The sequence below is a fragment of the Dama dama genome, chromosome 19 (genome assembly GCF_033118175.1).
Source record: "Dama dama isolate Ldn47 chromosome 19, ASM3311817v1, whole genome shotgun sequence".
Taxonomy (NCBI): domain Eukaryota; kingdom Metazoa; phylum Chordata; class Mammalia; order Artiodactyla; family Cervidae; genus Dama; species Dama dama.
Window position 1 is genome coordinate 25,510,006 of NC_083699.1, and position 23,185 is coordinate 25,533,190.

At 34.7% G+C, this 23,185-nt stretch overlaps 1 protein-coding gene across 8 annotated transcripts in view; it reads left to right on the plus strand.

Moving 5' to 3' along the window:
• Positions 1 to 20,718, plus strand: part of ECT2 (epithelial cell transforming 2) — a 60,558-nt gene extending 39,840 nt beyond the window's left edge. For 7 of the 8 annotated variants that reach the window (XM_061168350.1, XM_061168351.1, XM_061168354.1 and 4 more), the window contains 8 exons: positions 638 to 719; positions 3,074 to 3,152; positions 3,542 to 3,661; positions 5,969 to 6,107; positions 7,424 to 7,578; positions 15,017 to 15,124; positions 16,198 to 16,344; positions 19,423 to 20,718. In XM_061168350.1, coding sequence (XP_061024333.1) covers positions 638 to 719; positions 3,074 to 3,152; positions 3,542 to 3,661; positions 5,969 to 6,107; positions 7,424 to 7,578; positions 15,017 to 15,124; positions 16,198 to 16,344; positions 19,423 to 19,512 — 920 coding nt within the window. In that variant the 3' untranslated portion in view covers positions 19,513 to 20,718. The remainder of the gene's footprint in view (positions 1 to 637; positions 720 to 3,073; positions 3,153 to 3,541; positions 3,662 to 5,968; positions 6,108 to 7,423; positions 7,579 to 15,016; positions 15,125 to 16,197; positions 16,345 to 19,422) is intronic. The other variant, XM_061168356.1, reaches the window with a different exon arrangement.
• The last annotated feature ends 2,467 nt before the right edge of the window (positions 20,719 to 23,185 follow it).

Here is a 23,185-nt window from a genome sequence, read left to right on the forward strand (position 1 = left end):
AAAACCTTCTCTTCACACTGGCTGCTCTCTGTGATGGAGCCATGGGCCCCACTATGAAATATAGCATGTATAATGACTTCTTAGTTAATTGAGAATCATGAATTCAGAGAGAGTTTGAAGAATTTAGGAGTCATCAAACTTTACTAGAAGGGAATTGAAATAGTGAAAGAAAATCTGGTACATATTCTGAAAATTTATTCAGTGAAAAAATGTGGAAACTTATTTAATACATTTAAGAAGAGAGCTCTTAAGGGTGCTCAGATACTCAGTCGTGACCAACTCTTTGCAACCCTGTGGACTGTAGCCCACCAGGCTCCTTTGTCCATGGGATTCTCCCAGCAAGAATACTGGAGTGGGGTGCCATTTCCTCCTCCAGGGGATCTTCCTGACCCATGGATTGAACCCATATCTCTTAATGTCTCTTGTATTGGCAAGTGGATTGTTTACCACTAGCACTGCCTGGGAAACTCGTTCTTAAGGGAACACTGTATAAAAACTTTTTTTTAAAAGGAAAAGTTAGATACTATTTTTTTAAATTAACCTGTGTCTGTCACAGTGGACAGCATTTTTAAGTCATAGTTGGAAAACCATTGAATTTCTTTTAATCATAGAGAAAATATTTGATAAAATATTACAGATCTTAAGAAGCACACATCTGAAGAAAATCCTGACAAAAGCACTCTGGAAAAAGCTATTGGATCACTAAAGGAAGTAATGACGTACGTACATTATTGCAGTTTTTTTGTTATTCCTTAGATTTACAGTGGAATTGGTGGAACAATTAGAATTGTAAATAGAAGATCAATAACAAAATTCTGTAAAATAGTATCTAAATTATTTTTAGTAGTGTAGTCACATATTAAAATGTTAGAAGTATTGTTAAGATATGATTAATCAAAAACATTAACGTATACTATTATGTAGAGGGTAACAGTGGTTTAGAAATTTGAAAATGTTATAAATGCACCAATAGACATTTTCTTTATATATTTCCAGTCTTAGCTTGTTTTTGTCTTCATATTCTTATTAACTACCCAAATGGAACTTGGGAATTTGACCATGATGAAATGAAAAGTTTAATATGTTTTTCACATTAGCTTTGACTTTTTTTCCTTACTTTGAATTCTGTGGACTTAAATTGGTAGGGTTTGTTGGAGATGTGTTCAAAGTACAAACTCAATGAAATTTACTAGGGGAAATTGATTATTAAACTTAAGCTGCTTACTGTAGGTCTAACTTGGAGACAGCATTGATCAGAAATTTTTTCTGACTAGTACGATCAGAATTAAAAGCTCTGTTGCTCTTAATTGTTTTGCTTCCTAAGGATGAGGACATAGCACCTTTTTGAAATTTACATATAAGCATATTCAGTCAATTTAATTAAATAGCTTCTGAGATTCCATGAGGTGCTTCTGTATGATATAGAAGTTCTTTTTTTTAAAAAAAATCTTCTCAAACCTAGCGCCTGGATTCTTTGGCTGCACGAGGCCTTAGTTGCTGCATTCAAGCTTTGTCTAGTTGCCGAGAGCAGGGACTGCTCTCCGTTGCAGTGTGCAGGCTCCTCACCGCAGTGGCTTCTCTTGTTGGCTCCAGGCATGCAGGCTTCAGTAGTTCCAGTGTGCGGGCTCAGCATTTGTAGTGCCCAGGCTCACTTGCTCCTTGGCATGTGGAATCTTCCCAGAACAGGGATCAAACCTGTGGTCCCTGCATTGGCAGGCAGATCCTCAACCACTGCCTCCATGGAAGTCCTGAAATAGAGTTTCTTAAAATACTTGTAAGGAGCTCCTAGATAGAAATTACCAGCTCTAGTGAAAGGGTCCAGCAGTAGCATAATGCCCAAATTAATGGACATGAGCTTCTGTTGCTACTGAAAGCATTATGGATATTTTGGTTTTTGCTTATGCTTGTATTTTATATGTTGATCAGCCAACCGTCATGCTTTTGGTTTGTTATTTTGGAATCAGGATAGTAGTGTTTTTCAACACTTTGTGGTTTAACATACACATTCTTTACCTTGATCCTTTCTACAAACTGTGAATTATGCAGTCAGTGTTAACATATTTTCATAAAAGAAAGACACTTTTAATTTTGTTGATCTTTTTCTACTATTTTTATAGTCTCTAGTTCATAACTTTTGATTTCCTTTTTCCTGCATGCTTTAGATTTAGCTTAATTGTTTACTTTTATAGCTGTAAATTTCCCTTTAAAAACTACTTTAGTCATGTTCTTGCTTTTTGTTTCTACCTGAAACTATTTTCTGATTTCCCTTGTGATTACATCTTGACCTATTGGTTGTTCAGGAGTTTGTTGTTTAATTACCACATATTTGTGAATTTTTGAAGTTTCCTTTTGATACTGATTTTCTAATTTCACGTCACCATTTATAGAAAATATACTTTGTATTATTTCAATCCTTTTAAACTTCCTGAGGCTTATTTTATGGCTTAACCTGGTGAAGGTACCATGTATATTGTGCTCTTATTGGATATTTTCATTATTTTACTTTTAGTCTATTCATGTCTTTGATGTAAAGTGTATCTTTTGTAGATATGATATAATTAGGCTTGCATTGTTTGAGACATTGACTTGAGGTGACTTGAAAAGCCTCTTTCTTTATACTTTGCTGGGAGGTTTTTTAGTTGTTTTCAGGCAAGGTGTATATTTTTCCTCTTATTCCATCTTGTCTGGAAGCAGTAGTCTTAATTTTTATTTCAGTGAAATGATTAGCATTATGATTTGGGAATGATTTGCATAAAACCTTACCTGAACTTAGAACTTCTGAACCTGCAGTTTATACCAGTGTAATGTATTTTAGGAAGTGTATAATGAATACAGTTTAAAGCGAGAGAGAGAGAATATAGTAAGGAGTAAAGCAAAACTTACTTTTCTGAGGGATTCTATGAAAAATTTTTTAATGTGGTGGGATACTTTTAGGGAATATAATACTGATATGGTTATCAAAATTAAGATATATTCACATGGAGGGATTTTGTGTGTGTGTGTGTGACACAAGATGTATATATATACAGTTTTTATAGTCTGTTGTTTTAAAAATAACTTTATTCATTTTCAGCCATATTAATGAGGATAAGAGAAAAACAGAAGCTCAAAAGCAAATTTTCGATGTTGTCTATGAGGTAGATGGATGTCCAGTAAGTATTCATTTTTGATGATTGTCGACTTATTTTCTTTTTGTTATAGTTGACCCTTGAACTACTGGGAGTTAAGGGCACCAACCCCCTGTCCAGAGCAGTAGAAAATCTGCGTATAGCTTTATTGTTGGCACTCTTGTTTCTGTGCTTTTGCATCCATGGATTCAACCAATCATGGGTCGTGTAATACTGTAGTACTTATTTACTAAAGAAAACAAAAAACTGTATAAGTGGACTAGTGCAGCTCAAACCTGTGTTGTTCAAGGTCAGCTGTATGTAGATTCTGCCAGTTATAAACAGAATCTTGGCACAACTTTCTTTTTAATTATAACTTTAAAAATTATTTGCCATGAAGTAATCTCTTTTATTAATATTTTCAATCTATTCAGGCTAATCTTTTATCTTCTCACCGAAGTTTAGTTCAGCGAGTTGAAACAATTTCTCTAGGTGAGCACCCCTGTGACAGAGGAGAACAAGTGACTCTCTTCCTCTTCAATGACTGCCTGGAGGTAAAGTTGTCCTTAATACAGTGTAATAACACTGCTGTTTTGTGTGACTTCATTGAATCGTTAAAACTAAGCTTTGATTGAAACAATAAGTTTTAATTAAAGTTCACTTTACTTTAAACTTCTTAAATCAATTAATTTAATCACTTTTTTGATGAAACCAATTGTTGATTTAATGCTATAAATTGAATACTCTTAGGAGAAGACCTAATATTAAGAAGTATGATAATTTTTCATAACTTCAAATCCATGTCAAAATAAAAATTTAGTTTATTTCCATGCAAATAAATGCCTAGATCAAGAATTTTAGGAACTTCTTGTATGTATGTATATTTCTTCAAGATTTACAAAATAAGTATGACTTCTTTTTAAAATTAAGTACATTTTCCCAGCAGAGAAATCCATATTTTGTTGAAGGAAGGACATAACTTGATTATTTAATATAATGAATTATAAATCCCTGCCGATGAAACTATAGCCCACCAGGCTCCCTGTCCATAGAATTCTCCAGGCAAGAATACTGGAGTGGGTAGCCATTCCGTTTTCCAAGGGATCTTCCCAACCCAGGTCTTTATCCTCTTTAATCCTTGGAGAGTTGTGGCTTACTTTAAATTTTTTTTATTTTACTTCCCCTTCAATTTTTGTGATGTCTTCTACAACTGGCTTGTTGACTCACCTTCCACTTTAATTCATGCCGTTGGTCATTCCTTGTAGCCTCCAAGTCTGTTATCATAGCTTGGCCTCTCGTTTCCTTCATCCTTCCTGAATTCACTGGCTTTTTTTCCTACTCTCTCTTAGTCTCCATGTCAAAATCACGTTAACTGTAACAGTTCTATTTCTAACATTAAATTTGGAGCCCAAATTTTGGATCTTTAGATTTATAAGCTCTTATTGTTTAGCTTGTTTGTTTGTTTTAAAAAAACACCAAAACTTAGAGCAAATTTGGAATGAAGAGAATGGTAAATGTTAGAAACATTTAAAATGAATAAGATCTGAACTGACTTCACTTAGACATGACAGGTGATGTATCTGTATTTTGACTTCTTACCTTGATGGACTAGCATTTGTATCATCAGTATTAATACTTGTCATTGTTTTTCCTTTTTAAAATGAGCCTTAAAATTTTTTATTTTACTTAGCTAAATTAAAAGTACATTCAAATATTATAGTGGAAATTAAAGAATTGCTTTTTTTCACCATATTAATGTAAATGGGCTTTTAATATTTGGTATCTATCATAGATCTCTGTCATATTTCTGCATCAATGTGAATGTGACTGACTGCCTTTTGATCTTTTCTCATTAACCAACACAGATAGTACATATTTCAGCCTTACTTTGAATACTTCATATTCATCATGATGAATATGACCAATCAATCTCAATTCATTAAGTAACTTTATCTAAATTATTTTGTGTTAGTGTCTTTTAGTTAATGATTATAAATCCAAATGGTAAAGAATCCGCTTGCAATGCGGGAGACCTGGGTTTGATCCCTGGGTTGGGAAGATTCCCTGGAGAAGGGAAAGGCTACTACTCCAGTATTCTGGCCTGGAGAATTCCATGGACTTTATAGTCCAAGGGGTCACAGAGTCGGACATGACTGAGCGACTTTCAGTTTCATAAGCCCAAAAGAGATATTCTTTTAAAAAAGACAAAATAATATACTATGATTTCATGGAAATGAAAAATTTAAAGACCTTATAAAATTCTCAGAACTTAAATACATCATGAGTCACAGGATCCTTTCTGATTTTGCTCCTGTCTTCTCCAGCAATACTTTACCTGTCTTTCCCTTTGGTGAGTTCCCAGTTTAATTGAAGTTATATCAGCACCATTTCTATATTATTCGCTCCTTTATCCTCATGCAAGTATTTTCCTTGCATGGGATCTGAGATAATTGTGAATTCTGTTCTTAAACTGAAGTCAGTTATTTTTTTGAACCCAAGGCAGTAATCCCAGAGCAACTATTCTTTCCGAATTCAAGGCCTTTTATTGAAGATTCCATCATCCTTTGATCCCATTACTTCTCACAATGCTTCTAAGTTCTTTCACACCTCTGGGATCTTTTCCATAGATCTGTTTTCCTGACTTTTGAGCTCTTTGCATTTGAATGTGAACAATTCTATTACATAGTTACATGTATGAATTTGTCACATAGTAACTATGCTACTTACAGATAATAATTTTGGAATGACTGATACTTAAATGAGCTGCACATAGATTTATGTGACTAGTGCCATTTTATTTTTAAGCATTTGGTGTTTGTTTTTGTTACTGACATCAACTTTTTTTTTCCCCCAATAATCAGATAGCAAGAAAACGACACAAGGTTATTGGTACTTTTAGGAGTCCTCATGGCCAGACCCGACCCCCAGCTTCTCTTAAGCATATTCATCTAATGCCTCTTTCTCAGATTAAGAAGGTGCTAGACATACGAGAGACAGAAGGTATGGTCATTGTATAAACTGTTGGCTAAATAAAAATAGTTTATATTCATTGAAGGTTTATTTCCCTTATATGTGTATTTTTAAACTGGTAAAGTATTTTTCAATATTGTTGATTAGTTCTGGCAAAGTAGTTGTTCTTTACTTTTATCCCACTACATTTCTAGGAACTGATTTGATTTTTAGTTTTTTTCAAATGAAAAAAGATATTCTGTAGAATATCTTCATTTCCTAAGATACAAAGAGCTTTTAAATGGTTACATGGGTTAAAATCCTCTCCATTCTGACACCAAAACTTATTCCTTCAGAATCCAAAAGCAGTTGTCGTGTAATACCTGTGCGTCCACGTCTTACAACATTTCCTGTTACCAGTGGCTGCATTGTGAGGGATACATTTAGGATATCACCAGAAATAGATATACACATGAGTAAATATACCCAAAGTAACTATGGTAGACTCAACATGGACTCATGTATATTAAGGAAAGCTTTTACTCTAAACTTTGGGAATGTTAAGAGAGGGTTCTTTGAAGGCTTGAAATTGGCAAAAGTTTATACCAACCATAAGCAATATGATTTTTTAAAATAGTAACTAATGATATGTATGCTTGGCAATATTTTGCTTGTTTAGGCATATATTTTTACAGTGTAAGCTGGTTCTATCAGTGATCCTATCCTCAAATGAAGTAAAGCTTTCAGTTTATGAGAAACAAAGAAAACTTGAAGAGCAACTTATATTGCTCTCTTTACTCAGTTGTCAAATTCTGGATTTATTAAGGGCTCCATAGAGCATTTACTTAAATCGTCTATATTTTTTGGATTATAATTATGGAAGACTTCATTGTTTAAAATAGGTTCTGTTTTAGCATCTTGATCAGAAAACCTTTTGTAACAGTTTTAATATTTGAGTATTTTATTTCTTTCATTGATTTAAGTAGGTTGAATTATTGAATTATTCTTAAAGTGTCACTTTAAAACTTAAATTCTAGAATTCTAAAAAATGATCTAATTTTTTAAAGCTTCATTAAAGAAAATATTAAATGTTATGGAAAATACTGCTTACCTAACAACATTGAATTATTATTGTTGGTTCCTCACATGGTATGTATTATTCTTTCCAATGTTTCAGCATAATATGATGCTGCTCTTGGTCCAGTTAAAAACTAAGGGAACAGCAAAGATAGAGACAGAGATAATTTACTGGATAGAGAAGAGAGAATTCAGTGGAGTTTTCTTGCTCTGAGGGAACTAAACTTGTGTTAAATCTGTCATTTTCCAAGGAGTAACATGTAGTGTTTGTGATTATTCTGGAACCCTAGATTGCCATAATGCTTTTGCATTGCTCGTGAGGCCACCAACAGAGCAAGCAAATGTGCTGCTCAGTTTCCAGATGACATCAGAGGAACTTCCAAAAGAAAACTGGCTAAAGATGCTATGTCGACATGTAGCCAACACCATTTGTAAAGCGGATGCTGTAAGTTCTTAAACCACTATTGTAAGGAAAGTTTATAAACTCCATGGTAGTGTACATACTACACCTGTATATTTCTAATGACTTGTTAATTATGAATACAGGAGAGTTTTAGTTTTGTGTTTATTGAGGAGAACTGATTTAAAAGCTGTTTTGGAAAAGATATTTAAATGTATAGACACATGCAACATTTTTTTTTGAATCCCTAGCTTACAGATAGGCCCTCGTAGCCTTAGAACTCCTGTGACTCTGCTTTAGTGAAGCTTTTGGAACTTGCATGTTCGTTTATGCGCTTTGATTTTGCTGTTTGTGAGAGAATGTTTTGTTCTGTTGTCCTGTTACCTTACTGAGAGCAATGTGGTGAGCTGTAGCAAGTGGCTTTTCCTGTCAGGCAAGCTGCCAATCCAGTTTTATCAGTTCAGTCTCTTAAAATCAAAAGCTATTGTAAATATATAATCACTTTTATCTTGTACAGACTAAAGTGAACATATATGAGAAAATCAAAATCAGGTAGTTTGTGATAGATCTTGGATGCAGTCTAGGTCCATTAGAAGATAATTTGATTTCTTCATCATATATGGGAGGGATATGTGATAGATATTGATCCCTTCATATTTGCACAAATGATACATTAGATGGAGGAGAATGTATAAATAGATGACCCTTTTCAGTATAGTAGATTGCCTTGGACATTTCCTGTGGGAAACAAATGTTTATTAAAGTTAAATCTGATCTTCAAAGACATTGAGGTATAATTATTATTGTTTATAAATACTTGATTAAGGATATTTACATAACTTCAGAAAAACTAAGAGACTTAAAAAATTTTTTTTAATTGAAGTCTATTTACAGTGTTGTGTTAGTTTCTGGTATATAGCAAAGTGATTCAGTTATACATATATATTCATATTCTTTTCCATTATGGTTTATTATAAGATACTGAATATAATTTCCTGTGCTGTACAGTAGGACCTTGTTGTTTATCCATTTTATATATAGTAGTTTATATCTGCTAATCCTAATTTATTCCTCCCCCATGCCTTTTCCCCTTTGGTAATGATAAGTTCTTACGTTTTCTATGTCTGTGAGTCTGTTTCTGTTTTGTAAATAATTTAATTTGTGTCATATTTTAGATTCCACATATAAGTGATATATAGTATTTGTCCTTCTCTTTGTGATTTACTTCACTTAATATGATATAATCTTTGTGTGTGTGTGCATGTGTGTTGTGTGTGCTCAGTCATTCATGTCCAACTCTTAGTGGCCTCATGAACTGTAGCCCATTAGGGGGTTTCCCAGGCCAGAATACTGGAGTGGGGTGTGATTTCCTACCTCAGGGGCTCTTCCCAACCCAGGGATCAAACTTGCGTCTCCTGCATTGGCGGGTGGATTCTTTACCATTAGTTCCACCTGGGAAACCCATGATATTCTCAGGTCCATCCATGTTACTGCATGGCATTCTTAAACTCTTTTTTTTATGGCTGAGTAGTATTCCATTGTGTATCTATTCTACATCTTCTTTATCCGTTCATCTATCATGTTGCTTCCATGATTTGGAAGTTGTAAGTTGTGCTGCTGTAAAATTTATTGTAATTTGTAAATTGTGCTGCTATAAACATTGGGGTGCATGTATGTTTTTGAATTATAGTTCTCTCTGGATATATGCCTGGGAATGGGATTGTTGAGTCATATGGCAACTCTATCTTAAGGTTTTTTTGGTTTTGTTTGTTAGTTTTTATTGTTTTTTTATTTTCAGGATTTTAAGGAACTGTTTTTGTAGTGGTTGCATCAATTTGCATTCCAACCAACAGTGTAGAAGGCTTCGCTTTTCTCCACACCCTCTCTGCCTTTGTTATTTGTAGACTTTTTAATGATGGCCATTCCTTCTGGTGTGAGGCGGTACCTTTTTGTAGTTTTGATTTTCATTTTTCTAATAATTAGTGATGTTGAGCGTCTTTTCATGTTCTGCTGTCCATCTGTATGTCTTTGGAGAAGTGTTTATTTAGGTCTTTGTCTAGTTATTGATTGAGTTGTGTCTTGTTATTAAGTTGTATGAGCTGCTAGTATATTTTGGAAATTAATCCCTTGTTGGGCACATTGTTTGCAAATGTTTTCTCCCATTCTGTAGACTGTCTTTTCTTTTTTATGGTTTCCTTTACTGTGGAAAAGCTTTTAAGTTTATTAGGTCCCATTTGCTTGTTTTTGCTTTTATTTCTGTAGCCTTGGGAGACTGATCTAAGAAAACAATTGGACTTTTATGTCAGAGAATGTTTTGCCTATGTTGTCTTCTAGGAGTTTTATGGTGTCATGTCATATATTTGGGGCTTCCCTGGTGGCTCAGATGGTAAAGAATCTGTCTGCAATGCAGGAGACCCAGTTTCAGTCCCTGGGTTGGGAAGATCTCCTGGAGAAGAGAATGGTGTTTATTGAGTTTATGTATGGTGTGAGAGACTGTTCTGACTTCCTTGATTTATATGCATCTATCCAGTTTTTCCAACACTGCACTGAAGAGACTTTTTCCCCCCCCCCAATTCTGTATTCTTGCCTCCTTTGTCAAGAGTATATAGTAGTCTCAAGGTGTCTTCTGATTTCTTCTTTGATTCCATCATTGACTCTTTGATTTTTTTTTTTTTAGTAGCATGCTTTTTAGTTTCCATATAATCTTTTTTTTTTCCCCTCTCTTTCTAAGGTTGACTTCTAGTTTCATGTTATTGTGATCAGAAAAGATGCTTGAAATAATTTCTGTCCTCTTAAATTTGTTCCATCTTGTTTTGTGTCCTAGTATGTGGTCAATCCTAGAGATTGATCTGTGTGCACTTATAAAGAATGTATTCTGGTTTTTTGGATGTAATGTCCTGAAAATATCAGTTAAGCCTTACCTTTTTATTGTATCATTTAAGATCTCTGCTGCCTTTTTCATTTTGTCTGGAAGGTGTATCTATTGATGTGAATGAGATGTTAAAGTCTTTTACTGTTTTATTCCTGTCAGTTTCTTCCTTTATGTCTGTTAATACTTGCTTTTTGTATTAAGTACTCGTATATTGCATATGTTGCATATTGCATAAGTATTAAATGTATGTAATATCTTCATTTTATATTGACCCTTTTATCATTATAGAGTGTCCTTTTTTATCATTATGACTTTTGTTTTACAGTCTGTCTGGAATGCGTGTTGCTAGATCTGCTTTGTTGTCATTTCCATTTGCATGAAATATCTTTTTCAGTCTCATCACTTTCAATCTGTGTGTCGTTGGCCCTAAATGGGTTTCTTACAGGCAGCAGGTTGTAGGCTCTTTTTTTTTTTTTTTGAATCCAGTCTGCCACTGTCTTTTTATTAGAGTGTTTAGTCCATTGACATTTAAGGTAATTATTGATAGATATGTATTTATTTCCATTTTTAAGTCTTATTTTTCAGTTGAGTTTATATTTCTTCTTTGTTCCTTTCTGTTTTTCCTGTTTTCATTTGATGGTTTTCTTTTGTATTATACTTTTTTCTTTTCTTTTACTTTTTGTGAACCTGTTACATGGTTTTGATTTGTGGTTACCCTGGCTGTCAAGTGTGTTAACCCACAACTATATTGACTTGCTCTAGACTGATAGTCATATAGGCTCAAACACATTCTTTAAAAGAAAAAACTCTACATTTTTGTACTCTCTTTTGCCTCATTTTATGATTTTGATGTCCTCTTTTACATCTTTGTATTTACTCTTTTGGTGTTAGTTGTAGTTATCATTACTTTCAGAAAAGATTATTTTATTTAAAAAATTTTTGTACTTGCTTATGTAAGTGATTTTCTTTCTAATTGTGATTTTCTCTTGATTTTCTTTGCAATTGTGATTTTCTCTTTCATGTAGATTTTTTTTCTTTATTCTATTTAGAGAAACCTTTGAATACTTCTTTTAGGATAAGTTTACTATTGCTCTATTCTTTTTAGCTTTTGCTTGTCTGAGAAGTTCTTTATCTCTCCCTATTCTAAGTGATAATCTTGCTGTATAGAGTGTCCTGGGCTGCAGGCTATTCCGGTTAAGACTTTGAGTGAATATATCCTGCCACTCCCTTCTGGCCTTCAGTGTTTCTGTAGATAGAGAAATCAGTTGACAGCCTCATGGTGGGAGGAGTCCTTTGTAATTAACTCTTTGTTTTTCTCTTGCTGCCTTTAGAATCCTCTTTATATCTTTAACTTTTGCCATTTTAGTTATAGTATATCTTGGTGTAGGTCTGTTTGGGTTCATCTTGTTTGGGACCCTCTGTCCTTCTTATACATGGGTTTCCATTTCCTTCCTTAGATTTGGGACATTTTCAGCCATAATTTCTTCAAATACATTTTTAATTTCCTGTTTCTCTTTGTTTTCCTTCTGGGATTCCTATTATGCACAGATCTGGATACTTTATATTATTCCATAGGTCTTCTATATATATATTTTTAAATTTGTATTTCTGTCTGCTCTTCTAGTCTGGTAATTTCCATTATTCTATCTTCCAGATCACTTACTAGTTCTTCATTATCCAGTTTGCTGTTGACTGCCTCTAGTTCAGCTTTTGTCTCAGCAAATGAGTTTTCTACTTTTAATTGACTCCTCTTTGTATATATATGTGTTTTTTGTTTTTTTTTTACAGTAATTTCTATTTCTATCCATATCATTTCTTAACTCCTTCATTATTTTCATTATCTCCTTTTTGGACTCAGGATCTGGTAGACTGGAGACGTCTATTCTTTCAGGGGAATTCTCTTGGTCTTTTAATTGTGTGGTTCCTCTTCTTCATTTTACTTCTATTTCTCTGAGTCTGTGAATTAAGGAGAAACAGTTATCTACCATGGTCTGCAAGGGTGGTTTTTATAAGGGAGTGTCCCTGTGTAGCCTTCGTGAGTGTAATATTTTTGTTCAAAGACTGTTTTTAGTATGGATGCCTGCCACATTTTTTCTCTCTGTGTGTTATCCATTATCCCCTTGATAAGGGCATGATTGTTTTCATGATGACCAGAGCCTGTACTGGATATTGAGTGTAGCCTCCTCTCTGCTCTGTGGTTGTTACAACTCTGTCTGGGGCAGGGTCTGCCCCCTTTTGGATAGATGCCCTCTACAGTGTGAGGTAGATAGGACTGGAATGCTCCCACTGGGAGAGACGCCACCCAGTGAATATTGGGGAAGGACTTGTCTACAGGAAAGTGCACTCTGTGATTTTGCCTGTCACTATTGTGCTGGTTCACAGAGTACAGGTTTTGGCAGACCCCTTGGTCCCACCTCAGCTGTGGAGTTTAGATAGTTAGCTCTGGTAACCCTCAGGTCTTCTACTCACAGAGCTACTAGGACAGATCTGTTGATACAACTCCTGAGGTCAGGCACTGGGACCACCATGGCTGGGTTGAGCACCTGGACCCTCCTTGGCTGTAGGAGCTACTGAGTCAGCCCAGACCCTCGGCCTACCTCTGTGTGTGAGCACCAGCAAAGCCTACTGTCTCCAGACCTGCCCCAGCCACAGAAGCACAGTAATCTACGCCAGTGTCCTGCAGGCCCTGAGTTTACCAAGCTATCTCAGGCACTTAAATTCATGGATAGCAGAGCCGTGGGGACATTAAGGGTCAAGCTGTGCTTTCTGAGTTGTAAGGCCACTGGCAGTTGGTTCGGATCGCAGCCTGGCCTCTGTGAATGAGCAGCTGGGCCTGTTGTGAGCGCACTGAGAATGAGGCTGCTATTCTGTGCCCCACCCTTCCTTTGAGCTTGCAGGTTAACAGTGGGGCTTCAGTGGCGGATCCGGTCTCCTTTTTGCATATGCACCAGATTGCAGCTTGGATCACACTCCAAGCCCCTTCAGGCAGTCTTCATGCTGACAACTCCAGTCTTCACCCCAGGTCTGTCCTCTGAAGCCCAGGTTTTAGCACCCAACCTTCTCAGATGGCTCAGAAGGTAAAGGATCCACCTGCAATAAAGGAGACCTGGGTTCAATCCCTGGTTCAGGAAAATCTCTCAAGAAGGAAATGACAACCTACTCCAGTATCCTTGCCTGGAAAATCCCATGGACAAAGGAGCCTGGTGAGCTGTAGTCCAAAGGGTTGCAAAGAGTTGGACATAGCTGAGCACCTGTGTGCGCCAGCAGACGTGCCTCTCAGGCTGAGGACTGCAGTGAGATGGCCTGCACCCTCTGTGCGGGCTTCCCTCTGCTCTACTTGTTGCAGACCACTTGCTTTGTTCTCTCCGGAGCCCCTGAAGCTCTCTCTCTCAACACTGATCTCCCCTGCTGGTGAAGCGTTTTCCCGTGTCAAGGAACATTTCCTCTTTCATAGCTCCCTCCCAGGGGTACAGATCCTGTCCCAATTCCCCTTTTCTTTCTTTTCTCCTACCCTGTTATGTGGCGATCTTTCTTGCATTTTGGTTTTATGAGCTTTTCTGCCAGTATTTAGCAGGTATTCTGTGAGTTATATTCTATATACAGATATGTCTGTGGGAGGAGGTGAGTTCCATGTCCTTCTATTGCATCATCTTGGTCTGGTCCTTGTTGTTGTTGTTTTTTTTTTAATTTCTGTGGGCCAAGAATATATTGTTATAAATAAAGTGTTGCTCCACACAAAGGTTCATTGAAAGAAATACAGTACTAGTGCATACAACAGAGTGCTGGCTAGGAAAATAATGGAGACAGCTTTTTGTGAAGCCAAAAACTTGTTCGTTATAAGGAAGAATTTTTTCTCATAGTCCTATGTATCCATATATAAAATGGATCTCTGCAGTATAGTGATTTCCTACTATAGAGATTATTCCTAAATTTATCACAGTGTCCAACTAGATGGCTTTTGCAGTCTTTTCTAAATTTATAACTATGATTCTGAAGTGTACACAGTTAATGGAAAAATACTGAAAATAAAATCTATTGAATTACTAGCCACAGGATGGCTGGTAATTCTAGAACTGGAATATAAACAATTAATGAAAGTATTTCATAAAGTAGAATTAACCACAAGGTGGCAGCAAACATTTAATCTATATCCTAATTTATACTGTTTTAAGCCACAAAATTCTTTCCAGTTGTGAAATATTGTTACTAAAAAATGTTTATAAATTTAGATATTCAGGGACTATAGTTGAACTCTTCTCCTGCATTTCAAATAGTACATTTTAAAATGCCCTGAGTTGGTGTCTTTTCTTTTGAGAACTTTTGTCATGTGGAAGAGAAAATATTTCTATACTCACACATACATTGTAAAAAATATAAAAATGTCTGATTTTTTAAATCAGTTTTTGTCCTTCTGTTATATACTTTATGAGCCCATAAATAAATTTTAGAGTAGAAATTATGTCAAACACAGCAAAAATCTTGAGTAGTTTGATATTATATTGATATTATATAAGCACCTGTGTGTGCATGTGAGTTCTTACAGGTTCAATTTTAGGAACAGCTGTGTAGTTTTATTTTATTATTTTAAAAATTAATATTAATTTTCAACAGGAGAATCTTATTTACACTGCTGATCCAGAATCCTTTGAAGTAAATACAAAAGATATGGACAGTACATTGAGTAGAGCATCTAGAGCAATAAAAAAGACTTCAAAAAAGGTAAATCTCAGTGACTTTATTATTCACCGTATCTCCAAAATGTATTTTTCAGAGTATATTAAAATAATATAGCCATAGATGTCAGTGTGAAGGTAGTACATAAAACAGAGTTGTATTTTGGTCTTAGGAAATGGCCTGCAGAGATAATAGATAAGCTTAGTGAATTCTTTGGCACAGTAATTGTAACAGCTTTTGCCCTTCCCATTTTAGTTACTTTGATATTTCTGATGGTGTTTTAAGTATGTGTGCATTCATGTTAGAAATTGCCTTAGATATTTTTCAGCAAAGGACACACAATAGAGTCAGGAAACCTGGGATCTGTTCCTTAACATACTGTGTTTCAGACTTCTAATGATGAAAATAACTTTCCTACTTATCTTACCTTACCTTACCTTATGGAAGTTCAGGACTACACAAGAATGTTGGTAATAGGTTTTTTAAAAGTAGAACTAGAGTTTTAATTTTATAGGTGAAATTTACAGCCAGAGTCTGTTGTTCCGTTTATAAGTTTTTGATTGTTGTTTTCTTTGCCTTTGAGGGGAGGCTGCATACTTTAATCATCATTGTATCTCTGCATTTAACATGAATGATATATAGTAGATAAACATTAACAATAGTGATTCAAATAAAGTCCTACCCTTTTTCAGTTAAATTGAGGTTTAAGTGGCTTTGGATCAGTGATCTCACAACTGAATTATAGCAGAATTAGACAACACCAAGGTTTCTTCTCATGCTAAATTTTCCGTCCTACTTTCTCCTGCTGATCTCACAACTGAATTATAGCAGAATTAGACAACACCAAGGTTTCTTCTCATGCTAAATTTTCCGTCCTACTTTCTCCTGCTGAACTAGTGCTCTATGAATGCAAGATGGCATAATCCACAATGTACTACATTTTCTCACTGCTTTGTCCAGATATTCTCATTCTGCCATATACTTTTTCTACAAAAATTCCTCCATATTTTTTATAGAAAAACTTTTAATGTGAATTTGGCTTTGTTTTACATGTAATTGTTCTAACCAATTATATTAGATTTATCTAGGCTGTTAATTGTGTCTTATTTTAATTCTAGGTTACAAGAGCATTCTCTTTCTCCAAAACTCCAAAAAGAGCTCTCCGAAGGGCTCTTATGGCATCCCAGAGTTCAGCAGAGGGAAGAAGTCCTTCTAGCAATGAGAAGCATGTAATGAGTCGTCTGGCTAGCACATCGTCATTAGCAGTAAGTGATTTTGATTTAATGGGCTAAATGTCTTCAAATTTACTGAGTTGGTACAAATTTGTTGACTTTTTAAAGGTAGAAATCTTAATATCTTCACCAATTTTTTTGATATATCTAACCTCATTGTTGGGTTAAGATAACTTAGAAAACCTTACTTAATGAACTAGAGGCTTACTTAAGGTGTAGTTCATTTGATATGAAATTTTATTAGGATTGAGATGTTAATCTCTAAGAAAGCAACATGTTTCGGTCTAGCCTATCACTTTACTGACATACATAAAGATAGTTCTATTTATAGATGGGCTCCAATAATATAGCAGAGACTGAGTTTTATTTCCTTTTATGTCTGTGAACAGATAATGGCTGAAGTTGTGAGTATCAAAAGGTTTTAAGGGTACTAAATCCATGTGTTTATTTTTAAATGTTTCCTGAGCAATCCAAATTCCCAATGGTGTCAGAATTATTATATATTTAATTAATATTAAAGGCATTTCTAACATATATTACTGTCACTAAATAGTGATGTATCTGTCCTTTGTAAAAATTATTATTAATATAACTTACTAAGGTTAAGAAAGGCAGGTGACTGTCATTTCTTAGCTGTATGTCCTTTAGCAAGTTTCCTGTTTTCTCTTATTCCCAATTTGCAGATGAAAGAAAGGAGTACTTACCCTGTGGTACTATTGTAAAGGGTAAATACACACACTCTATCTCGCGTATATGATGTGATTATTTTCTCAGAGGCAGTTTGAGTAGTGGTTAAGAGCAGGAACTCTGAAACTCCTGAGTTCAGATCCCAGTTCTGCTGTTTACTAGCTGTATGACTTTTGTCAACTTATTAAAGATCTTTCTGTTTCAATTTCACTGTTTATAAAATGAATCAAAAGTATTAGTTGTAAGGATTAAGTAAGTTAGTATACACAAAGTGCTCAAGGGTAACACCTTGGAGTTTTATAAATGGTTACCTTTAATTATATAAAATGTATACAAAAAAGGCACATAATGCTCAATAGCTTATTTTTTATAAAGCTAGTTAAGTCTTTAGTTAATATACATCAAAGGTTATAGCTTAATATGAATATGTTTATACAGATTTGTAATCAATATTAACCTTCCAATGGAAGAGAAATCATACTTGGTTGATAATATAAATTTTTGCAAAGAAGTTAGTTAATGAAAAAAAGTATTGAAATTGACAAAGTATAGTAAGCATTCATTTACTAAAATTAAGTTGTAAACTTTCTGAAGCCCAGTGCATTATCCCTTTTTTATTTCCTGCATCTGTTGTAACTATTATAAATATTACTGCTTTTCAAATAAAGATAATTGAATTTTATAGAAAATTTTTGGAAAATGAATATTTATTACTTATGGCTTTACCAGTTTTATGTGAATAATATAAATAAGTACCTAAAGTATCTTTAAGACATTCTTGTCCTCTTCTCAGTTGCCTATTTCTGTTCTAACAGATTACCCATTCTGTTTCCACAAGCAGTGTAATTGGATTTACTAAGCATGGTTATGTTCAGCGCTCAAACTCTACTGGTGGGCGCTTTCAAAACTCCTGGTTTCAATCTGTACGTCATTCTGCCTCATGAGCTAGTTTTTCAGAGATGCTAGAAGGAAATTCTGAATTATCAAATTTCAAAAAAAGTTCTATCCAAGTCATCTTTGATATTTGTGAGGAATTAGGAGATATGTCAACCAGTAATGGAAACAAGCCTCATGAAGTTTAATGTGAGCTTATTAGCTATTTGAAATTTGTATTTATTGTGAAAAAAGAAAGTATTTTTCTCCACTGAATCACTGATCAGGTGAATGGGGACTTTTGAATTCACAACTTTATAACTGCTTTGAAATCCCAACAACTTAGGCTTAATGGAGTTTCTTTGTTTATTGGCACATAAAACTATTTTAAAGATAATTTACTCATAAGGCCTGAAAAAATCAGTCCCATTAGATTTTCTTATTTATGGAAATAATTATTTTAAAATGTTAGTAATTGTCCTGTGAAGTGGATTTATATTCCAAATATGATTCTTAATCTTAGAATTATGACATTTGTGTAAAATTTATGCTTTTCATATGACGAATCATAAAGGTTTTACCCGAGGAAATATAAACTTTTATACTATCTACTTAAATCATTGCTTTGCTGTCACCTGAGTGGTAATACTTTACCAACCCAGCTCTTTAAACTCTCCAAACCTTTGATGAGAACTTAGCAGCTACCTTGCTGGCTCTAAGTTTGTGTGTGTTAGTTGCTCAGTCGTGTCCTGCTCTTTGTGACCCCATGGACTGTGGCCTGCCAGGCTCCTCTCTGTCCATGGAATTCTCCAGGCAAGAATACTGGAGTGGGTTGTCATTCCCTTCTCCAGGGAGTAGTTAACCATTCATGTCCGTTAAAATAGTACTTTTCATAATAATTGGTTTTGATTTATATCCCCTCTTTACTTTTTGGTATTGTTTCTTTGTTATTAATTCTGATGATATTTAACTTTGACACTCTGAAATAATAAAGTTTAGACAGCTTAGTATGTTAGTAATCTCTATTAGAAGCACTGCTGTTTTGCTCAGTCATATATGAAGCAAAATCATACCTACACACATGTAAATATGGGTTGCACACATAATATAAAACTCTTTCAGAGTGTGTGGCTTTTAATTTAGAAAGTTATTTCCCATGAAGTAATTTTACTGTTCTTAATTGTGGTTTGTCTTTTTAACCTCAAAAACTTGTCTTCTAATTTATAATTCTAAAAAGACACCTGAAACACTAAATCATTAATATCTACAGAAGTACCACTACTAGCAGTAAGCATTTATCTCTTTCATTTGAGTTAATATGTAGTAAACCAGTGTATCTATTTTTCTCGTTCTTCAGAATACTAAAACAGTTCTATGAATTCTCCAACCCTTCCCTCCTAATTTTAAGTTTCTGTTTCTTTAAAGAGTTTAGATTTTCAGATGTCTCACTTGTTATGATAATTTGTAAAATGCAAAAATAGTGTGTATGATACTAAGCTATATCTTACTTAAAAGAAAAAATATTTAAGTATAAAACGTTTGTCTTTACAGGGCATCCCATCTCCCTCCCTTGTCAGTCTTCCTGCCTTCTTTGAAAGGAGAAGCCATACTTTAAGTAGATCTACAACTCATTTGATATGAAGCTTAAAAAAAAATCATAATTTGTGCAAAGTTATAAGCACCTCATACTCAAATAAGAAACTGACTTAAATGGTACTTAATGTTAGCACTTGGTGAAAGCTGGAAAGAAGGTAACACTAAACTATGCCATTTTATTTTTTTCTTGAAAGAGTAAGGTTAACCTCTGACATTTTTTGAGTTAATTCATGTAAAAAGTTATATTGATTTTGGTGTAATTTTTCTCTTTGTTGACTCCAGTTGAAGACCAGTCATTTAAGTTATTCATGATAATAGTAACTTTGCCACATGATACAGTAAATAAATTTTATTGGTTGATGCCAAATACTGCTGTAAATCTCTTTGTATAGTGTCCATGAATGAATTTTTGGAAATAAATATGTATCTCAATTTGTTTAGAAATGAAGTGATATCACAAATGAAAACCTGCATAGATCTCTGAATAGTGGGTTCTGGGTTCACATACTCTGTTGAGTTATTTAACTGCTCCTTTTGCAAGTTTATTTTATAAATAAAGATATCGCATGTGGATTTTGAAAGATTTGCCACTGTTGACAAGAGTAATAGTTAAAGGAGGTGGTTTCAGAATTTACTTGCAAATTGAGATAAGGACAAAAGGATTAAAAAATCATATATATTTTGCACAAACATGATACTGATGTATACTTGTTTAAGGGCCAGTATACTTTATAGTGATTTTAGCCATTGGTCACTTGGTTTAGTTTGATAGTGTGTGGTATTTTATTTGGAAAGATAAGACCATGAGGAGATTGTGGTAAAGTGGTTTATACTCTTTATGAAATAATTGCTAAGTTGGCTAATCTACTGTAAAATGCATAGATATGTGTATGGTTAAATTTTTATTCTGGCCTCATAATTAAATGTAAAATTGAAATACACTTACTTGCTGTTGTAAAATATTTTTCAAACTCTGATTTTATCTTTCATAATAGGGTTTCAATAGTAGTACAAAATAATCAAGTTCCTATGAATAAATGCATTGTTATTTCCTACCTGTTTAGGGAGTACTGCAAATGTTTGTCATTTAACAGTTTTCAATTATCTGTTATAATACTTTAACTGACTATGGATTTTTTTCTATGCCACATATGTACCACTTTTAAATAGTGAATGATCCTTTATTGCTATATTTTAAAAGCAGTTTTATTAGGAAGAACTTTGTAAATAAATTCCTAAAACTCAAGTATATTTTATGTTTCATATTTTAAACACTTCTTTTATACAAATTTTCATAGGCCAGTATGAATGCTTTTATCAGCCTTTGCTCTGTTGTGTATTTGTTTCCATATTTATTTGCTTATTCCTCCCTCTGTTAATATTGGGCAGTATGTAAGTTAGGAGTCTTTAATCTGGAATCTACTTTGCAGAATGAAAGTAGTGAATGCTATGATAGTTTATATACAATTTTGTGTTTATAAGCATGTATGCATTTTTTCTGGACTTTCCTGGGGTGACTCAGTGTGAGGAATATGCCTGCCAATGCAGGAGACACAGGTCCGGTCCCTGGGTCAGGAAGATCCCCTGGAGAAGGAAATGGCAACCCACTCCAGTATTTTTGCCTGGAGAATTCCATGGACGGAGGAGCCTGGCGGCTACAGTCCGTGGGGTTGCATAGAGTCAGACGACACAAATTAGTGACTAAACAACAACTTGTTACCCCCAAATGTGTGGGTTTTCCAGGGAGAGGAAATGACGTGAGATAAGGCATGAAGTTGGAAATGTACTGGATGTTCATTGGCAAAATATAGCAGGTAGTTACTTTTAACTTTAAAGGGAGCATTAGAGTCAGTGTGAAAAGGTACTATTACCCAGGAGTGTGGATGCAGGGAAATATGAGCGAACTGGAACTCATTACCACAGCAGAATACCATAATTCTTATGCACATAATTCTAGAAAAATATAACTTATTAATACTGATATAGGAAGAAATAGAACACATATAAATGTTCCTCTAAACACTAAAGAAATGGATTCACGTTTAAAATTATCCCTAGAAAGGAATCACCAGAGCCAGATGGCTTCACTGGATAATGCTATTTAATATTTAATGAAGAACTAATACCAATTACAAATTCTTAAAGAGAATAGAGGAAGGAAACTTCCCAACTTATTTTATGAGTTATGGATAACCTTGGACATTTTAAGAAACATTAATCTTATTTGGGGCTTCCCTGGCGGGAATCTGTAAACAGTGAAGAATCTGTCTGCAATGTGGGAGACCCAGGTTTGATCCCTGGGTCGGAAAGATCCCTAGGAGAAGGAAATGGCAGCCCACTCCAGTATTCTTGCCTGAAATATCCCATAGACAGAGGAACCTGGTGGCCACAGTCCATGGAGTCATAAAGAGTCTTATTTGTAAAAGTACATGTAATATTTCAAATTTTAACAAATGAGATATTGTAATATATTAAAAGAATAATATAACTAAGTTGGGTTTATGCAAGGCACACAAGGTTATTTTAATTTTAAATAATTTATCAGTATATCTTCCTAATAGGCTAAGGGAGAAAAACTATATTATCTCTGTAGTTGCAGAAAAACATCTGATAAATTTGTCTGCTATGATCAAACTTCTTGCAGATTAGGAGTAGAATGGAACATCCTTAAACTGATAAATGTTATCTACTCAAATACTATAATGAATGTCCTACTTAATGATGAAGCCTTGGCAACATCTTCTTTGTGATCAGAAAGGAGAAGAGTGCATACTGAAATACCTAAATGTAAATCTAATAAAAGATGTAAAAGATCTTCAGTCAGTTCAGTTGCTCAGTCATGTCCAACTCTTTGTGACCCTGTGGACTGCTTGCAGCACGCCAGGCTTCCCTGTCCATCAACTCCCAAAGCTTGCTCAAATTCCTGTCCATTGAGTCGGTGATACCATCCAACCATCTCATCCTCTGTCGTCGCCTTCTCCTCCTGCCTGCAGTCTTTCCCAGCATCAGGGTCTTTTCAAAGGAGTCGGTTTTTTGCATCAGGTGGTCAAAGTATTGGAGTTTCAGCTTCAGCATCAGTCCTTCCAATGAACATTCAGGACTGATTTCCTTTATGATGCACTGGTTGGATCTCCTTGCAGTCCAAGGGACTCTCAAGAGTCTTCTCCAACACCACAGTTCAAAAGCATCAGTAAGTCTGTCACTGTTTCCATAGTTTCCCCATCTATTCGCCATGAAGTGATGGGACCAGATGCCATGATCTTAATTTTCTGAATGTTTGAGTTTTAAACCAACTTTTTCAGTCTCCTCTTTCACTTTCATCAAGAGGCTCTTCAGTTCTTCTTCACTTTCTATCATAATGGTGGTGTCATCTGCATATCTGAGGTTATTGGTATTTCTCCCAGCAGTCTTGATTCCAGCTTGTGCTTCATCCAGCCCAGCATTTCTCATGATGTACTCTGCATATAAGTTAAATAAGCAGGGTGACAGTATACAGCCTTGACATACTTTCTCGATTTGGAGCCAGTATGCTGTTCCATGTCTGGTTCTAACTGTTGCTTCTTGACCTGCATACAGATTTCTGAGAAGGCAGGTATGGGAATTTATTTACTTTAATTAAAGACCTTAATGGAGAGATTATATCATAGTCATGGATTAGTTCCTTTGCTTTTGTACAACGTTTCCCTCAAATAGAATTGTAGATTCAAACAAAGCCAAA